The following is a 17,438-nucleotide window of genomic DNA, read 5'->3' on the forward strand; positions in this document are numbered from 1 at the left end:
GGCTCATGTCTCTCCCTCCGACAGACTCAAGATGGACAGTTTCTTTTTAAAAAAGTATCAAAATCGATGCTGCAGTCTTTTTTATTCCATACATTCAGCTGCCTAATAAACTGGCAACTGAGTGTGTATGTCGAGTGAAATACTGCAGCACCCTGACTTTTGACACCTGTCAATGGGCTTGGTCGGAAGGAATGTAGGTAGGTATGTGCTCTGTAAATAAATGGTTCTTTATGGTTAAATATTTGTAGTTCATTAATGTGATGGGGGCACCTTCAGTTGTATTTGTGTGTAGTTAACCCTTATCTTCTGTTTGGGGTCCTAGAGACCCCAGGCTTTCTTTAACCGCTCAAAAAACATACTTAACACTGTTTCATCAGCTTGATACGTCATCACTTTAACTAATTTTATGAGAAATGCTGATAAACGTGATTTTGAACTGGCTTCAGAAGACTGCTACAGAAAGCAGTTGTAACACATGGTTAAATACAATGAATTTTCCTGTGCTTAATATCTGTGACTGGTGCTGACAGTGTTAATGTGACTACACGATAGCGCTGACTTTGTGGATCTACATTGATCTCTCAATCTTCTGTCTGACTGAAATCTGTGGGAGTGACTGAAAATTTTTACTTCTTAACATCTTTTCCTGATCTTCTGAATTAATAAAGCTGTTCCACTAATCCATTGGTCTGCCGGCTCTCATAAATGACTCACCTATGTTTGGATGTTTTAGCAGACGACAGATTCTTGCCTCCCGCTCCAGTTTCTGGTGATCTGAGGAGAGAAAAGAGTAAAGAGGAAACTGTAAGGACACAATGTCATTAACAGGAAGAGAAGCTATTAAGATACTGTTTTTGCTAAACATATGACCTACAGTAACCAAAATACCAGGATAAAAACACTTCTTGGAAACCCACTGTGGGAGTGGACACGGAGAACACAAAGCCAACATAAATGTATAAGTATACAACAACAAGGGCTGCATGACATTCACTAAATCTGACTACAGTTAATGTTGTTCAATAGCACTTTTGCAACATAGCATTTTGGACAGCTTCTTCTACATAACTTTCTAACAGATGTAGTACTAATAAATAATAAATCATTTGTTTAGTTTCTCTAAAGCAAAGATTTTTGCAACCATTAAAACTTTATATCTTCTTTGGAAGGATTTCAGAAAAGCCTGCACTAGTGACTATGTGAAGTGATTAAACATTTTCTTTTAACTGTGCAGCTGTAATGCAAACACACAAACACACTTTATTCCCTTTCTCTCAAATCTCTTCTGCTCGTCCTACTCCACTCAGAACAATAGTTTTCTTCTAAACTTGACATTTTGTGACCAGCATCAAATTGATTTGAACTGGAGGGGACAGCAAAATTGTTTCAGCAGAGACAGGATGTCAAAAAGGTAAGACACACAGCGACCCGGACAAGCTAAGAGGCCAAAACAGTGGCTGTCAACTAATATGAGCTTGCAAAAGTGGACAGACAGACTGCTATATACTGTATATACACACACACACACACACACACAGTCTAGCACAAGCTTTTTGCACTTAGTGAAATTAGTCTTGTGGGTCCGGCCTTAATATAATCGTGTCCAGTTAATGATTCTAATGGCGAGGGGAGGATGTCCGTGTGTGTGTGCAGCTGCATGTTTAGGACAGGCAGATTGGTTGTAGGACAGATACAGTAGATAGATACAGTGGATGACATCTCCTTCTGCAAAGTGTCAGAGGTCAAGTTCATGCTGGACACTCTTGCCACCCACCAGCTGCTGGTCTCAGTGGACAGATGGGCTGCTTACGTGAGTGAGATATGCCTGTGTGTGCGTAGTAGAGGGATACACACTGGACATCCCTAATCCCATCCAAGGCTTTGGGCAGTGTCATGGTGTCTAGATAACCACTAGTGCTGTGACAACAGATCATTTTCAATATATAGGAATCTGCGGATTATTTTCTCCTTTAATCAATTAATTGTTTGACCTTTAACTTTCAGAATATAGTGGAAAATGTCCTAAAAGTTGACATATTCAAACTGCTTGTTTTGTCCGAAATTCATGGATTTTTCAATTTAGTATCAGAGAAAACCAGCAAATATTAATATCTGAGAAGAAGGAGAAAGAGAATTGTTGGCATATTTGCTTAAAAAATGACTAGTGACTAGACTAGTGGTGAAGCCACATAACATATAATAACAAATGCAAATGTTCCTGGTTCGTTTGTATATCTAAGTTCCCAAAAAAATCTCCACATTACCTAGAAATTAAACAATTGTAAAAACTGTTGCCAATTAATTTTCTGCCACTTAACTAATCAATTAATTGTTTCATCTCTAAAACACATTACTACCTACTGTAGCATGCACTCACATACATCATTATACACGTTCCTAGCACAAACACATCTGCATGTACAGTGATCACGAGTGCACAAACACAGTCCAAAGCAGTAGCTACAGGCTTTGTGCAACAGTAAGAAGTGCTCTGGTAATCCTGCTGTCAATGCTGTGAGCAACACTGGCTCTGGCCATAGTTACATTTCCATCTACCTGATTTTTTGCACATTTTCAATGTGCATGAAGAAAACCTGTATTTTCAAAAAAGCCTTAATATCACAAAATGTTTTTGGGCTTAGCAGAGGTTGGAAAAGTTGTCATATTGATAAATAGATGTTGCATCTGTATCGGCCCTGTTACTGATCTTATTAAGTGAATTGGGTAATGGCCAGATGTGAGCGATCCGCATCAAAAACAGTTTTATCATCAATGTCATTATTAGAGTTGCAACGACTAATTGCAAAAACTAATTGGCCACTATTTTGATAATTGATTGATTAATCATTTTAGTAATTATTCAAGAAAAATGCCAAAAACATTTGCTGGTTCCAGCTTCTCAAATGTGATGATTTTATGCTTTTCTTTGTCATATACAGTATGACAGTAAACTGAAAATCTTTGGGTTTTGGATGGTTGATCGAATAAAACAAGAAATTTAAATAGATCACCTTGGGCTGTGGGAAATTTTAACGGCTATTTTTCACTATTTTCTGACTTTTTATAGACAAAACAATTGAGTAACCGAAGAAAGAATTGGCACATTAATCCGTAATGAAAATATTCGTTGGTTGTAGCTCTAATTAGTATAAAAGTCAGAGCAATGGTATTGCAGCAGTGCTCAGTATTGGAAGATACCCTGAGTTGACAAGACCCTGAGTTTAGGTATCAAAATCTATATTGGGAGCGAAAAGTTAAACCTTCATTACCTGCATTATTTTCTACTGTAATTTACAAAGAACCAATAGCTTGCATCAGGTGGTCTCTGACAGTGGTCTAGGACACATACCTGACAAAGCCCAAAAAGATCCTGTGTCTAGGCCCAACCAGGTATTAGATTTAGGGGGCAATCACTTTTTCACACAGGGCCATGTAGGTTTGGATTTTGTTTTCCCTCAATAATAACAACCTTCATTTAAAAACTGCATTTCGTATTTACTTGTGTTATCTTTGACTAATATTTAAATTAGTTTGATGATCTGAAACATTTAAGTGTGACAAACATGCAAAAAAAATAAGAAATCAGGAAGGGGGCAAAGAATTTTTTGCATCACTGTAGCTAACTGAAGAGAAGAGTCTTGTTAAACTTGTCAGGAGAAAATATGTGTGGTGACCAAGTTCAACCCTGATGAGCCATCAGACTAATGTAATGGTTATTGATTGATTAGGAGAGTTTGCAAAATAAAGTGTGAACTCAAACTTGAATGCAAATGGAAGTCAAGACATGGTATCCTAATCAATAGCAGTTCTGGTGGCAAAGCCGTCAATCACTTGGAGGTGCACAGTAAGTAACTCTGTTTGACAATTGTGGCAGCAGTTATAGTCAGAACCAGAAATCCCACACTTTGAGGAAACTAATCACATTGTAATAACAATGTAATCAGAGAACCCAGCCAATAGGGTGGAGGTAACCCAGAGGTTAGAGAAGGCTTCAGTTTGTTCAAATCTCCCGGCTGTAAAAACACTGGCAGGAAAAGTGAAAAGGAAATACTTCCTTCTTTCACAGCAAACACTGAGGGGCCTTTAGAGGCTGTGAAAATAAAGTCCATGACTACCATCAAAATATGTAATTTGTAGTCTTGTGTGCATACAAAGCATTTAAAATGTATGACAATTAAATTATACTTCTGCATTTTACATCGCACCAGTGATCATCTCTCTTTACTAATAATTAACTACAAATTATTTATAGTATAGTAATTGTGGAAAACTAGCATTACAAGCATATAGCTAACGTTATACGTATTCAACAAACCTCGATATTTATCAGAAATCTCAATCTGCTGGTTCTGAACTGTTGTTGTGCTACGTCTTTAGTAGCTATAAGAAATACAGGCAATGAGAGGAGAGGAGCATGGGGCATGATTAGTACCTGACACATAAATCTGAAAGAATTCTGATAATTGAAATGATTTAAAGCAGAGAAAAGCAGTAAATCCACATATCTGAGAAGCCGGAACCAGAGAATGTTTGACATTTTTGCTTGTAAAAGTGCATTGATTTCCTATTAAATCCATTGTCTTGTCCAACCAACAAGCTCCTGCAGGAAAACACAGGGAGGGATTAAAATGCTTCACCAAGTTTGACCCCAAACCTCTGACCCACAGGGCTAAGCCAATCAAGCAGCAGCTTTTAGCCTGCATGTCCCTGTATACAGACATGCGTAGGCCTATGTTCAGTTCAGTATCCATGCTTTAGTTTAGATCTCTCTCTTTCTCAGACACACACACACACACACACACACACACACACACACACAAGCTTTAATCTGACCAGTGTGTTCAGAGGATGAGAAATCAAAGCAGTCTGCAGACATTCCATAACCTTCTTCTCAGAGCCATAATGGGCTATTTTGGCTGCTTGTATTCTTAGGAGTTGGATCAGCCTGCAAAAATAGGACTATTTTTCTATGCCAGCCTGGGATGACGGCTTTATTTTGCTTGTGATGGCAGACAGTCTTGGCAGCTGGCTGCTTAGAAACACTAGAAACTGACTGAGGAGTTTGAATAGAAAGATGAGAGAACAAGTACAGGTTTCAAAAGGACAAACTGTATAGAAACAAGAGAAATTGACTGCAGCTTAACAGAAGCTGATCAGTGTCAAATACAGAAGATAACGGCAGGCTCTTTAAAAGAACCAATACAACCGGTAGAGAGTCATTAGAAGAGAGGGATAGAACCAATGTGATGAACAGGGGTCACCCATATGAAAATGCAGACAAAAATAATCACTCTCAGTCATCATTAGTTGAAGTGTTTTCTTGCTGAAAACAAATCTCATAGCGGCTAAGCGCCACACAGCAACAGTGGCTACAGGGAGAAAAGACGACTGTATGATCATGTCAGTATTTTCAGATTTTTATATTAACGTGAGTACTGTAGCTGTTGAGCTCAACGCAGCTGGCTACATGGCTAGCTAGCCACAAGTACCTCAGCTAAGTGTCTCATAATAGGGCTAACGTTAGACTGCTATATGAGATGACACCCTCAATAATAGTCACGTTGTGGGTCTAAACACTATAATGAGCAGATTTATAGTAGTTAGGAACTTTAATTTACCTTCGACATGACACATTGGTAACATATTGGGATCCCACGACCACTCTGTTCTTAAAGAAGAGCGACCGTCTTTGCATAAGTGGACCAGTCCTCTACAATCAAGTCGCCCTGCATAAACTTATACTGGCCCGGGGCCATTGGTTACGTCGGACCCTGGCCCACTTCTAAATCCCCGCTGATACGCTTCTTTGTTATAACGTTACATTGTTTGAGGGAACTATAACATTAGGTAACTGGACGCAACTGTCAGGGATTGAAGCTGTTATTTTTCTAATTTTGACAATCTAACCGATGTCAACACATTAGTTAAGGTTTTAAGGATTATGACTGTCGGTAGTTGTTGTTGATTTTGTTTAAATATGCAGAACTGTAATTTTACAGGTTATTGTTGTTCAGACGATTAAGCTATAATAGCTAATATGTGCTAACATCAGTGTCCGTTTTTTCCACACTGGCAACTATACAACGTGATACCAACGTCAGACATCTCACACAAAGATAAACAAAACATTCATTTTGGACCTGTCTACGTAAAAATGTTATCAATATAACCTTTAAAATATAATTATTTTGGAAATAGCCTAATTTTCATGTTATAATCATGTTATCATTGTGGTGGGATATAATGGTAAATTATACATAGAAGAAGAACTGGTTCCTACTTGCAGTAACTGTTCTTTCATTTCCTTTGTAGGATTTGAAATAGATAGTGAAAGAGTCAAATTCACGGTCTGCCTTTACCATCCCCACCCACAAAGCCCTTTTACAGCTTTCCAGAGAAATGCTGTGATATCAGTGTCTGCTCCGACAAGATCAACACACAGCACTTAGCTCAGTTGGACTGAGTGATGACTGACGGCGTGGCACATCATCATATTAATTTATCCATCCAGCCCTCCCCTTATTACTATCATCTATAAGCTCTGAACAGACAGGAGCAATGGACGGATGGATGGATGGCTTCTTTCAGCACACATCCGCCAAAAACTATCCATACCCCCTCCCCCATGTACATCAATTAACTTCTGCCTGCAGGGAAAGAGACAGACAACACTTTACAACAAATGCCAACTAACTGAGCACATTGAGAGTAAACACCAAGACCAAAAACAGCCAAAAACACTTGACATTATTTTTTGTATTTTGTTGACAAGTGGTCATTGTTGTGGCATTTTTGCTCTGCACTGTCTGCAGATTTTGTTGCTGGTAACACACAAGACTTCTTCTGCTACTTCCAGTTGCACCATACTTCCTGTCTACCAGATATTTGTTTCCCCACAAAAGACCAACCATACACCAAGTATTTCGCAGAGAGACTTGGCAATGATAGACAGATTTTATAATTTGGCAGCGATACACAGGTTTTATCAGTAGTAGCAAAACATTTATTTACAGTACAGGTTTTGACAGATTGTCGAGATTATAACTGTCATTACTAGTCTTTAAATAGTCAGCGTGTCAGTCTGCAGATCTGTCAAAGTCCCTTCTCCTCAGGGACTGTCAGAGTCAACAAAAGATCACAGTTGCCATGCACCGTTCTTCATCTGCTGATTGGAGCTGACCTGGCAACCTGCACCCTAAGCATAGCAGGATATTAACATCATGAGTCGCCGATTAGACACAACCAGCACACACAGAACAGCTTCTCCATTTTAAAAGAATTTCATCATGAAGCCACTCATGCTGGGCTGCTATTGTTCCTAAGTAGTTGCATACAACTACCCTTTCAACTAACCAGACAATACTGTCACAATACATTGACCATGTTATTGAAGTCAACACAATATGAGTGATTATGAGATACACCATATTCTGCAAAACAGTCATCTACAATATATGACAATATCTGTAACAATATTTGTGTAGTTTAAAATTAAATCAACCCCTGAATTGGCAAAATAATTATTCAAGAAGCAGAAATTAATCATACATTACAATTACAGTTTGAAATTGAATTATTTATGCCACACCCTACCAATGGATTAAGGTTTTTATTTTTACTTTTTAAAATTACAGGTACTACAGTATATTTATTTGCAGCATTATGAAGTGAATTTCTATTTCTATTTCATAGACAGCATAATCTGAGTCTTTAACACACAACAACATGTATGCATGTGATTCAAATGTAAAGTAGCCATAAACTGACTGAACTGAGTTCTAGAGGGCCAGGTTTTGTATGTTTGACTAGGGCTGAACAATTTTGAATAAATATGTAATTATTATTTATTGCAATTATTTTGACTGATAATACAATTGCGATATGATTTGCGATATTAGAGGCAATGATAATTTTTTCATTATCATCATTTTCATTATTCTCATTTTCATTGAAAAACATATTAAAGTGATTATGGTGAGATTTTGGCAGGGATCTGTACCAAATAAAGATGTTTTCTCAAAGACATCTCTGCAACACGACTATATTAATTTAAAATGGTATTTTGACACACATTTCACCTTTAACAAATAATGCGCCTCCTGCGATTTGAAGATTGCCAATGGCCATATAGAGATTTCAATAAAATTTTTATTTATTGTTCAGCCCTATTTGAGAGTATTTCTTATAAATCCCTTATACTTTAAAGGAAACCACGCTAATGGGTTTCACAAATTTGGATGCATGTTGTCTCCCATTAGGCATCCATTGGCTTCCTTTCATTTATTACATTTAGATGATTTTAGATTTTGGGTTTAATTTGATCTGATCCGACTCCACGTGGGATAAAAAAAAAAATTAATTGTTCAAACAAAAAAGATTATTATGGGCTGTGGCTACATTCAGGAGGACAGCATTTTCAGAATAGGCGTGGCGCAAATCCAACATACATATTAATAAACTAGGTGACAGTTGACTGAACTTCAATCTATAGTGCAGATCCACATGCTCCCACAATAATAATAATTATAGGCTAAATGATACGGCATATAGGCATAATATATGTAACTCACATGTTGTCCTAAATATTCATATGGTAGCCAATCCTCCTTACAGAGGAATAATATATTCAAAGGCTGACTTTTTCCTTTTTCCTTGTGAAGACTTTAACATGACCCTGACGTCAGGATGTGGGTGTGTCCTGTTGCAGCTAGTCAAAAATGTTGGCAAGTGAGTTGTTGTGATCTCAAGTGGTCAGAAGCTGCCACAACAGCTGGATGAAACAGAGAGCAGACTCAGAAACAAGCACATGCATGATCGGGATTACACGCTTAAATCTGATTCTGCACTTACCAACATGTGCCTGTGCGCTCTCAAATGTTTATTTGCAGACTGAGAAGTGCTCAGAATTTGTTTTGTGCTCTCTCAAATCTTTTGTCGTCAATATTCTTCCAGACTGGGAGGTAAAGGGGAAAACATGGAAGAGATTTTTTCACGTTTGCTTTTTGTTGGAGGCTGTTTTGTTTTTGGACATGTACTTACACTTCAAGTAGTGAATTGTATTAGAGTGCAACTATGTGCATTTCCGTGGCTGAAGTGTGTGTGTATGTGTTGTTGCACACATCTTTTTTATTCGAGCAAAGCCATTAGATAACCTAGTGATTCCATTTGAAGCCTTTAACGACATTCTAGTCAAGTCAATGAAAACAGTGCTGTGAGCACAACTAAAAGCCTGGCTCTCAGCCTTATTTCCTCACTGCGCACGCGCACACACACACACACACACACACACACACACACACACACACACACACACACACACACACACACACACACACACACACACACACACACACACACAACAACAACACAACCCAAATACACAAAGACCACTTTCGGACGCTCTGATTCCATGAGTCTTTCTCAGAAACAAACACACTGGATAAAACTGGATGTGTCCCTGACCAAAGCTACAACATTGTTTCTGCCCAAATGAGAGAAAATTAACACACTTCGATGATGATGCATTAAAACTTATATGGGATATGGAGCTGCTACCATATAAATTAATGTTATCAGCAAAATGCTGATCACAATTTCCCAGAGCCATAGGTGACATCTTCCAATCACTTGACAAAGATCCAAGTCCAAAACCCAAAGATACTCCGTTTATAATTGGTATTTGTCATCATTTTGTAGATAAATCAATTAACTGATTAATCAAAAAATAAGAATTAGATTAACTGATAACTAAAATATATATTTTATTGAATTAGTGTTTGGTACAATAGTGTAAACCAATCAAGTTTATAACCTCATCCCAAGAAAAGGAAAAAAACTGGATGAACATTTTATAGAAACAAGACATGAGTATATGTTTGAGCATCTTAAAGAGAAAGCTGCTAGATAGATTGACAGTGAGGTAGAGCTTGTTAAACACTGGAGGGTAATGTCTTAAGGGTAAGATGGGATAAAAAGAAGACCAACTGATATGAGATAAATAAGTGATAGACTGACAGAAACAGAAAAACAGACAGAGACTTCGGGTCAGTGTGGCCCAGAGCAGACTATAGAAGACTATAAATAGATCCAATCCTCCTCCGGCTTACAGCCCTGAATCACACTGACCTGGTGCGCCCTGAATCACCAAGCAGAGAGACAGAGACACAATGAGACAGAAAGTGAGAGACGCAGAAACAGAAACAGAGAAAGACTGACAGATGGAGGCGTATAGAGAAACGAGAAAGGCAGAGGAGAGTTTCTGACTGATTCTTTCCCTTCCTGTCACAACTTCCTCCATCAACAAGTGATTCCAGTCAGACATCCAGACGCTGTGAGAGGTCACTCTGGTGTCAGTGGGCCAATGGTGAGGCTCATGTCACCTACTCAAAGTCAACAGCCAAACGACGTAAATACGACAAGGAGGACAGTAATGGAGAAGATGATGCGGGGAAAGATAAAGATGGTGTTGATAATATCACGATTCTGATGACAGTGGTGATAATACCAATAATGGTAATGAAACCCAAAATATGATACTTAAGGCTATAATCGTTATACAACAGTAGTACGCTGGTATTTATTTCATTCTCTTCTATTTTTCAACTATTTATGGCCAGTCCCAATCCAGATAACCCCTCACCTCTTCCACCACCGACCAGCCACTTTTTTCATCCATCCTCTGCAGTATGCTAATAAGACAGAGAGACACCAGTTCTGCTCTACTGGACCCCAGAGACGGACCCTGGTGCACTGTCACAACTCAGCCAAGAGGAAGAAAAGACTAGAAGAAAATAAAGAAACAAGACAGAGTCTGATGGCTGACCATGCCAGTGGCTCTGTGAGGTTGTACTTGGGTAGAGAGGTGCTTTGAGATAAATGCTAACATCAGCATGCTCAAAATGACAATATTACCTTGCTGATGTTTAGCAAGTATAATGGTTATCTTGTACGCCATCTTAGTTTAGCGCATTAGCATGTTAACATTTGCTAATTAGCAAATGTACAACGAAGTGCAGCTGAGGCTGATGGGAATGTCATTAGTTTTGCAAGTATTTAGTCAAAGTATTGGACAAATTAAAATTTTGACTTCATGATAGCGCTAAATGAAAAGTGAAGGGACCACCAAAGTTATTACAATTCATCCTCAAGAAACCATGAATGTCTGTACAAAATTTCAAGACAATCCATCCAACAGTATATTTCAGTTTGAACCAAAGTGATGAACCGACCAACACTGCCATCACTAGGGCCATGTTGCTAGCATGGCTAAAAGTAATCTAACGACATGAGAGTGCTAAAATATTGTAATCTACAAGTACAAAAACAAGGGTAGTGTGATAAAACAAAAGAGCCCACATTCACAAGTAGGAATCTTACATTCACAGGTTTTGTATAAAATACTGTACTGAATGTATAAAAGTCTGACTACCTACTAACTGTGAATCAGTCCAGGTTACAGATAAACAGGTGGCAGGACACCACACACCACTGTACAAGAACAATCACAACCAGAAAACCCCATTTTAAAAGGTTAGCACATCTAAATATGAACAAAATAGCAGTTCTTACATGTTAACCTACATTACAACAGGTTTAGCCTTAGACAGTTGTGTGCATTTCTGTTGACATCCAAAAAGTACTTGCAAATTAGTGGACACAATATGCTTGTATCACTTTTCAACATTTCTCCCTTATATTTGGTGCAAAAGCCACATTTTAGAGGATATTTACCTTCAGAAAACAGCCAAATGTTCAGCGCTGCGGTAAACAAGATGGCTTCCAGTTTCCCGCTCTCTCTCTACACTGATCCCCAATATCCCTTGCGCTCACGTGGATATTCATAAGAGGCAGTGCAGGCATAGCACCAATAAGAACTGCAGTATTTTCCCACCTGGCTACATATGTTTAGATGAACCTGCTGCATCTCATTTCCCTGATGATTTCAGTTCATAGCATACAGTAATGCAAAAATCAAACAGTTTTCACTACTTTTAATGAGGTTGTCCTGACCTTTGCTTTGCATTTATAAACAGTGTACAGCTTTGCACAGCTGTGGAAAATTGCTCCTTTATTTCCACTGCAAAACCTTTCACGCATGCCTCATCTACAAAATACTGTCATTCAAGTTTAAATTGGCTGATCCCAGTCATTTCAAATTTCGCTCTGAACACAAGTCTTGTGTTTACATTTTGAAATATGTAGCTCAAGTTAAACTTATGATTATGAGAACACGACTTGCTCAGTTAAAGTTTTTACATGCTTTTCTGTTCTCAAATTTAGGATGAAGTAGCTCAGAGTAGCTCAACCAAAACATGTAGTGAAACACTGTGTCACTTCTCTCTCTCATTTTGTTTTCACCCTAATGTTCTCTGTTCTGCTTTATGTTCTGCATGCTAAAAGAAACTGTCTTCAGTCAGTGTGTGTGTGTGGCTTACTGGGTGTGTTAAGTTGAGCCATTAAATGAAGCTTAAACAGACCTAAGCTGACCTGCTGGGAGAGGCCATTAACATCAGGTTGCTGCGCAGCATTTGTGAAAAGAGTCTGTGTCCCTGCCAGGACACCTTACAGCGTTTAGTTAGAAAGGTTCACTCTGACCAACAGGATATCAAATATGACTATGGCTTTGCCGCCTCTAAACTTTCTCCTGTGGGGAGACAGCAGAAGGGGGTATGGACTCCTCTTTATGATCCCAAAATCTGGGAGAGTTTAACACCATGGGAAGAAGGCAGCAGTAACAGTAACACTCTCCAGTAGGAGGAAGGTATCGAGGTGGAATGAGGTTATTTTTGGGGTCCTGACCTTTGCCTGAAAGGCTTCTGGTAGCTCTGTTGCACAACAACAACGGAATACATCCACCAACATTAAAAGAAATACAAATAGCTGATACTACCCAGTAAATTAAGTATCTTTGGGTTTAGGACTGTTGGTCTGGCAAAACAAGTGGAAAAAATAGTCAACTGATTAATCGATAATGATAATATTCATTAGTTGCAGCCCATTAGTTGGTTAGCTTCCTCTTTGTCGGCGTAGTTTGTCTGTCTTTGGTATATGATGTCATGCTTTTGAGATGGCTCCTCTTGACTTATCAAATTTTTCCCTGCAACCCAGGAACAGATGATTTGGCCACTTAAGAGCTCTAATAGTCATTTCAAATTGCTTTTTAAAATACCAATCAAAAAGACAATTCTCCAGTCTATTTTATAGTTGACACCTGCTGCTTATTCACACAGTAATGTGACCAGCAGCAGCGTTAGTAGATGTGATGAGGTTGAAAAGGCCCTTTAAACAAGTGATGTGTTTCTTGGGAAGTTGTTTCAGTCAGAGTATTTACAAAAAAACTTGATTACTGACTACTCAGATTGAAAGTAGACCAGTCTGATTACAGCATTTAGCCTACATGTACAATAACACAACTTTGCCATTGACACACACTAAAACAATTAGTTGATCAACAGAGTATTAATCAATAAAGTAATTTACCAAATAAAATACAAAATTTTTGCCCACTTTCTTTGTTTCTTATCGTTAAGCGACTATCTTTTTTTTTTTTTTAAATCATTACTTTGGGCCCTGGCAATGGGCATATTTTCCTTATTGTAGCCATTTTATAGGCCAAATGAACAATTACTAAAAAAAAAAAAAAATTAAATAAATAACTGAAATAATTGTTGAAGCCCTAAATTGTAGTTGATTTGCTGGATATTCAATTCAAAGACCAGAGGGAGGTGGTTGTGTATAGGTAAATAAGAAACAGGAATAAATTAGGAAAATGTAGAGTTCATCTGTGTTTATTGTTTTCATGTTGATGGATTTACAGAGCACCTTGCAACTGCAGGCTTTTTTTCAGCATCAGTTGTACCAGGAAAACCATTTCACTGAAAAAATAATTTTTTCTAACACCACTTTTCTTTAAAACTCTTTATATCTGGTTAACTCAGTGACCTTTGTGGTTCATGCACAGAATCAAACCACAAAAGAAATAGGGTGCATACTGTACATGCTAAGAGTAATCAAGCTCTGCTAATCAATGTATGCTTTAATGTGAGTAAGATCACTTATTTTATCTGGTCAAAAATTAGAATAATATATTACTATAATCGTAACGTTTGAGTGCAGGTCATTTAAGTTCACTAAGGGAGAATTCTTCTGTTGAAATGTTCATCATAGACCCAGTCATTACTGACAGGGGATGCTGGGATGAGTTTTATGGACATAGTTTATTGTGAATCACGAATGTTCTGCACATATTCCATCATCACATCATACTGCAGCTTCTGGCAAACTCCAGGTTTGTTTGTTCTTTACTCTGCAGTTTTGTTGTTCCTGTCCCGTTACAGCAGCATGATGTTTTGAAACATGCATGGACAGATGATGTACTGAGGTGGATCTACATTAAACACTTTTTAAGTTAATTTTAAATTCTCCATGTCCACATTCTCTCCCTCTGTATGACTGTGTGCCCTGACACCCTCCCTCTGCCATGGCAACACCCTCCTGACCCCCAACTCCCCCACCTAGTATCCCACTCTAATCACTTTCCTTCATCCATCCCTCTTTGTCTTCTAATTGGCTGGTCCAAGACTACTGATTAGTCCAATTCATTTAATTGTGCTAAAAACTTTTCCATTATAAAGAAGTGGTAAATGACAATGGACATAGCAGGGTGATAAAAGATTAATGGCACCAACATTTAAAACGGCAAAATTTTGCATCAAATCAATTAGCGCTGAAATAATTAGTCGATTAATTGATTAGTCCATCTACAGAAAATTAATCAGCAACTGTTTCAATAATCAATTTGTCTTTTAGGTCCTTAAAGCAAAAATGCCAAACATTTGGTGAGAATTTGCTGCTGTTCTCTGTTTTATATGATTGTAAAAAAATATCTTTGGACATTTGATGGGCATTTTTCACCATTTTCTGACATTTTATAGAACGAACAATTAATCGAATAAATGAGAAAATAATCAGCACATAAATCGATAATGTAAATAATCATTAGTTGCAGCCCTGAAATGAATTTATGTCAATGTAATCACCATGATCAGTGGATGAATCCTTCTGTCCAGTTCAACTTTGATGAACTTAAAATGAAACACACAAATTTGCACCGTTGATCGATAGAAGCCATCTTGACATGCTAACCTTCGGGGAAACAGAGCTAGCTTCCTCCATTTTGGGAGGAAGCTATCATAGCTTATTAGCCATTAGCACCATTCACTTTTGTTCACCCTCTTCTGTTTAACTATAAACTGCTCAACAAAATGTGAGGCCATAGCAGCCTCTCTCTACAGTCTCCTCCTCACACACCTCCATCTCGGCCATAGTGTGTATTATAGGTACACAGAGACAGAGACTGCATGGCTTGTGCTGGAATTTTTATTTCGTCCGTCTCTTTCTGTTCCCCTACGCCTTTGGTCTGGACTGTGACCTTCATCAGTCATACAACATCATCACCACCCTGTTTCAAATCACACACAAACAGGAAACTAACATGTGACAACATACATTATCTTCTCAGGTGCTGACTCACCACCTATACACAGACACACAAATCCTTGTAGAGTACATCTGTCTTTATGAGGACATTCCTTTGACAACCAACTTGCTATATCACACTAAACATCTGCATGTCAACATTCAATAAGTGAAGGTCGGGTTATGCTTGAAACAAACTAGTTCATATGAAGTGTTGCCCTACCACGTCTGAAGTCAGTGTTTATAGCTGTTCTGAACACCCATACTGAGGTGTCTGAGAAGTCATGTTTTTCCATCAGTTTGGCATAGTAGATGGCTCAAATTACTACAATACCCATGAGCTTCAGCCTCTGTTACTATGAAGAAGAAGTCAGTCAGAGGCTTTAATCAGAGCTTTAGCAAATTCAAAATATTGTTGATTTTGGGAATAAAACACTGCATCACAGTTGCTGAATTCATCCAAATTTTGACCTAGAATTAAAAAGTGAACCAATTTAACCTTGAATGTTTTATCAAGTTTATACAAAGCGTAATCTTTAGCTTCAGCTCAACGTTAGCAGCTCATGCAACAGAATATAAGCTCTGTGATTGGATGTTTATATGTACACAGGCGTATACTATTGAGTAGAGAACAGATATTATCTAATGTAGTAGTACTTTTTTTAACTCCTGCTTCAGCTGAGGGACTTTTCATGTCAGTCCAATCCTTATGAGTTCATGTAACATTGTCTATGCAGAAAATAAAATTAACTTTTTCATATGGAACTCTGGACGCCTGAACTCTAATTAACATGCTGTAGGCATGCTAACATACTAAAGTTTAGCATGTTAGGCTGTTATCAAAGTACAGCTGAGGCTGATGGTAATTTGTTTTAGAGGTAACCCAAAGTGTTGACAAGTGGAGATTATGACCTTTTGGTAGGATGAAAAGAGGAGAGTCATAAAGATGAGTCCTTTAGGGGTCATGAATGATTATCAGTTTTCATGGCAATCTACACAATAGAAGAAATTTCCTTGTGGTCCAAACTGTTGGATCAACAGACCAACACTGTCATCCCTAAAAAAGAACCAACACGCCCTCACCAAAGAGGGAGAAATATTTTGTATAAATGTATTCTGGTACTGTGCAGAATCCTTTTTTAACCTCCATTTTTCATTAAATTTGAACTGAGAAAAGCCTGGGCATTAGTGCTGCATCATCATCTCATCATTTCTGTCCAGTGACCCCAAACTAATGTTCTTAGTTTTACTGTTCTTTTAAAATAATGGATCAGAGCACAAAGCTATCCAGCATGTAAAAGTTTGACGGTCCTTTCGCTAGTGGAAGTGAAAACACTGACATCACAGCATCCCCAAAAGTGATAACAAATCTAAATATAAACAGCAGTCACTTGTAGTTTCTTACATTGCTATTGTACAAGTCCTGCTTCTTCTTCTTGTTATCTGAATTACACTGCACTATGGCTAAGCAAATACATCACAAGATTAGAAGGTAAATTAGATTTATCACAACTACTCTGCCAGTTCACCATGCCACATATCACTGAATACATTTGAAAGCTTATCAGCAGTAGAGCTGTGTGAGCTGTTGAGCATGACCCCTGTTGCTAGTTTAAATCATCAACTATATAGAGTTCATTAGGTTAAGAAAATGTCAACATGATTTCAGACATTGAGTTCCTAAGTGAAGTTTAAAAAAAACTAAATTAAGAAGACATTTAAGTACTCGCATAGTCTGAGTCTTTCATCTTCACAGAGCAGCCTGTAATTATGAAGCCAGGAACACGTAATGCTGTGGAACTGTGTTTTTAAACAAATTACATGATGTTAACTGCTCAATATTTACAAAAAACAGATGATTTAATTTACTAAAAGTTTGATTAATCATTTTTAGAGTGAAATTCTTCATTTATTATGCCATGGTTAATGGGCAGGATTTGGTATCAGTATACCTTAAATTC

The 17,438-nt window shown here is 37.9% G+C and overlaps 1 protein-coding gene across 31 annotated transcripts in view; it reads right to left on the minus strand.

Annotated features, from left to right (window-relative positions):
* The window catches only part of camk2g2 (calcium/calmodulin-dependent protein kinase (CaM kinase) II gamma 2), a 77,565-nt gene that overhangs the window by 43,672 nt on the left and 16,455 nt on the right, over positions 1–17,438 (minus strand). For all 31 annotated transcript variants that reach the window (XM_044213461.1, XM_044213446.1, XM_044213441.1 and 28 more), the window contains exon 3: positions 715–774. In XM_044213461.1, the coding sequence (XP_044069396.1) occupies positions 715–774 (60 nt within the window). The remainder of the gene's footprint in view (positions 1–714; positions 775–17,438) is intronic.

The sequence above is a fragment of the Siniperca chuatsi genome, linkage group LG11, assembly GCF_020085105.1.
Source record: "Siniperca chuatsi isolate FFG_IHB_CAS linkage group LG11, ASM2008510v1, whole genome shotgun sequence".
NCBI classification, from domain to species: domain Eukaryota; kingdom Metazoa; phylum Chordata; class Actinopteri; order Centrarchiformes; family Sinipercidae; genus Siniperca; species Siniperca chuatsi.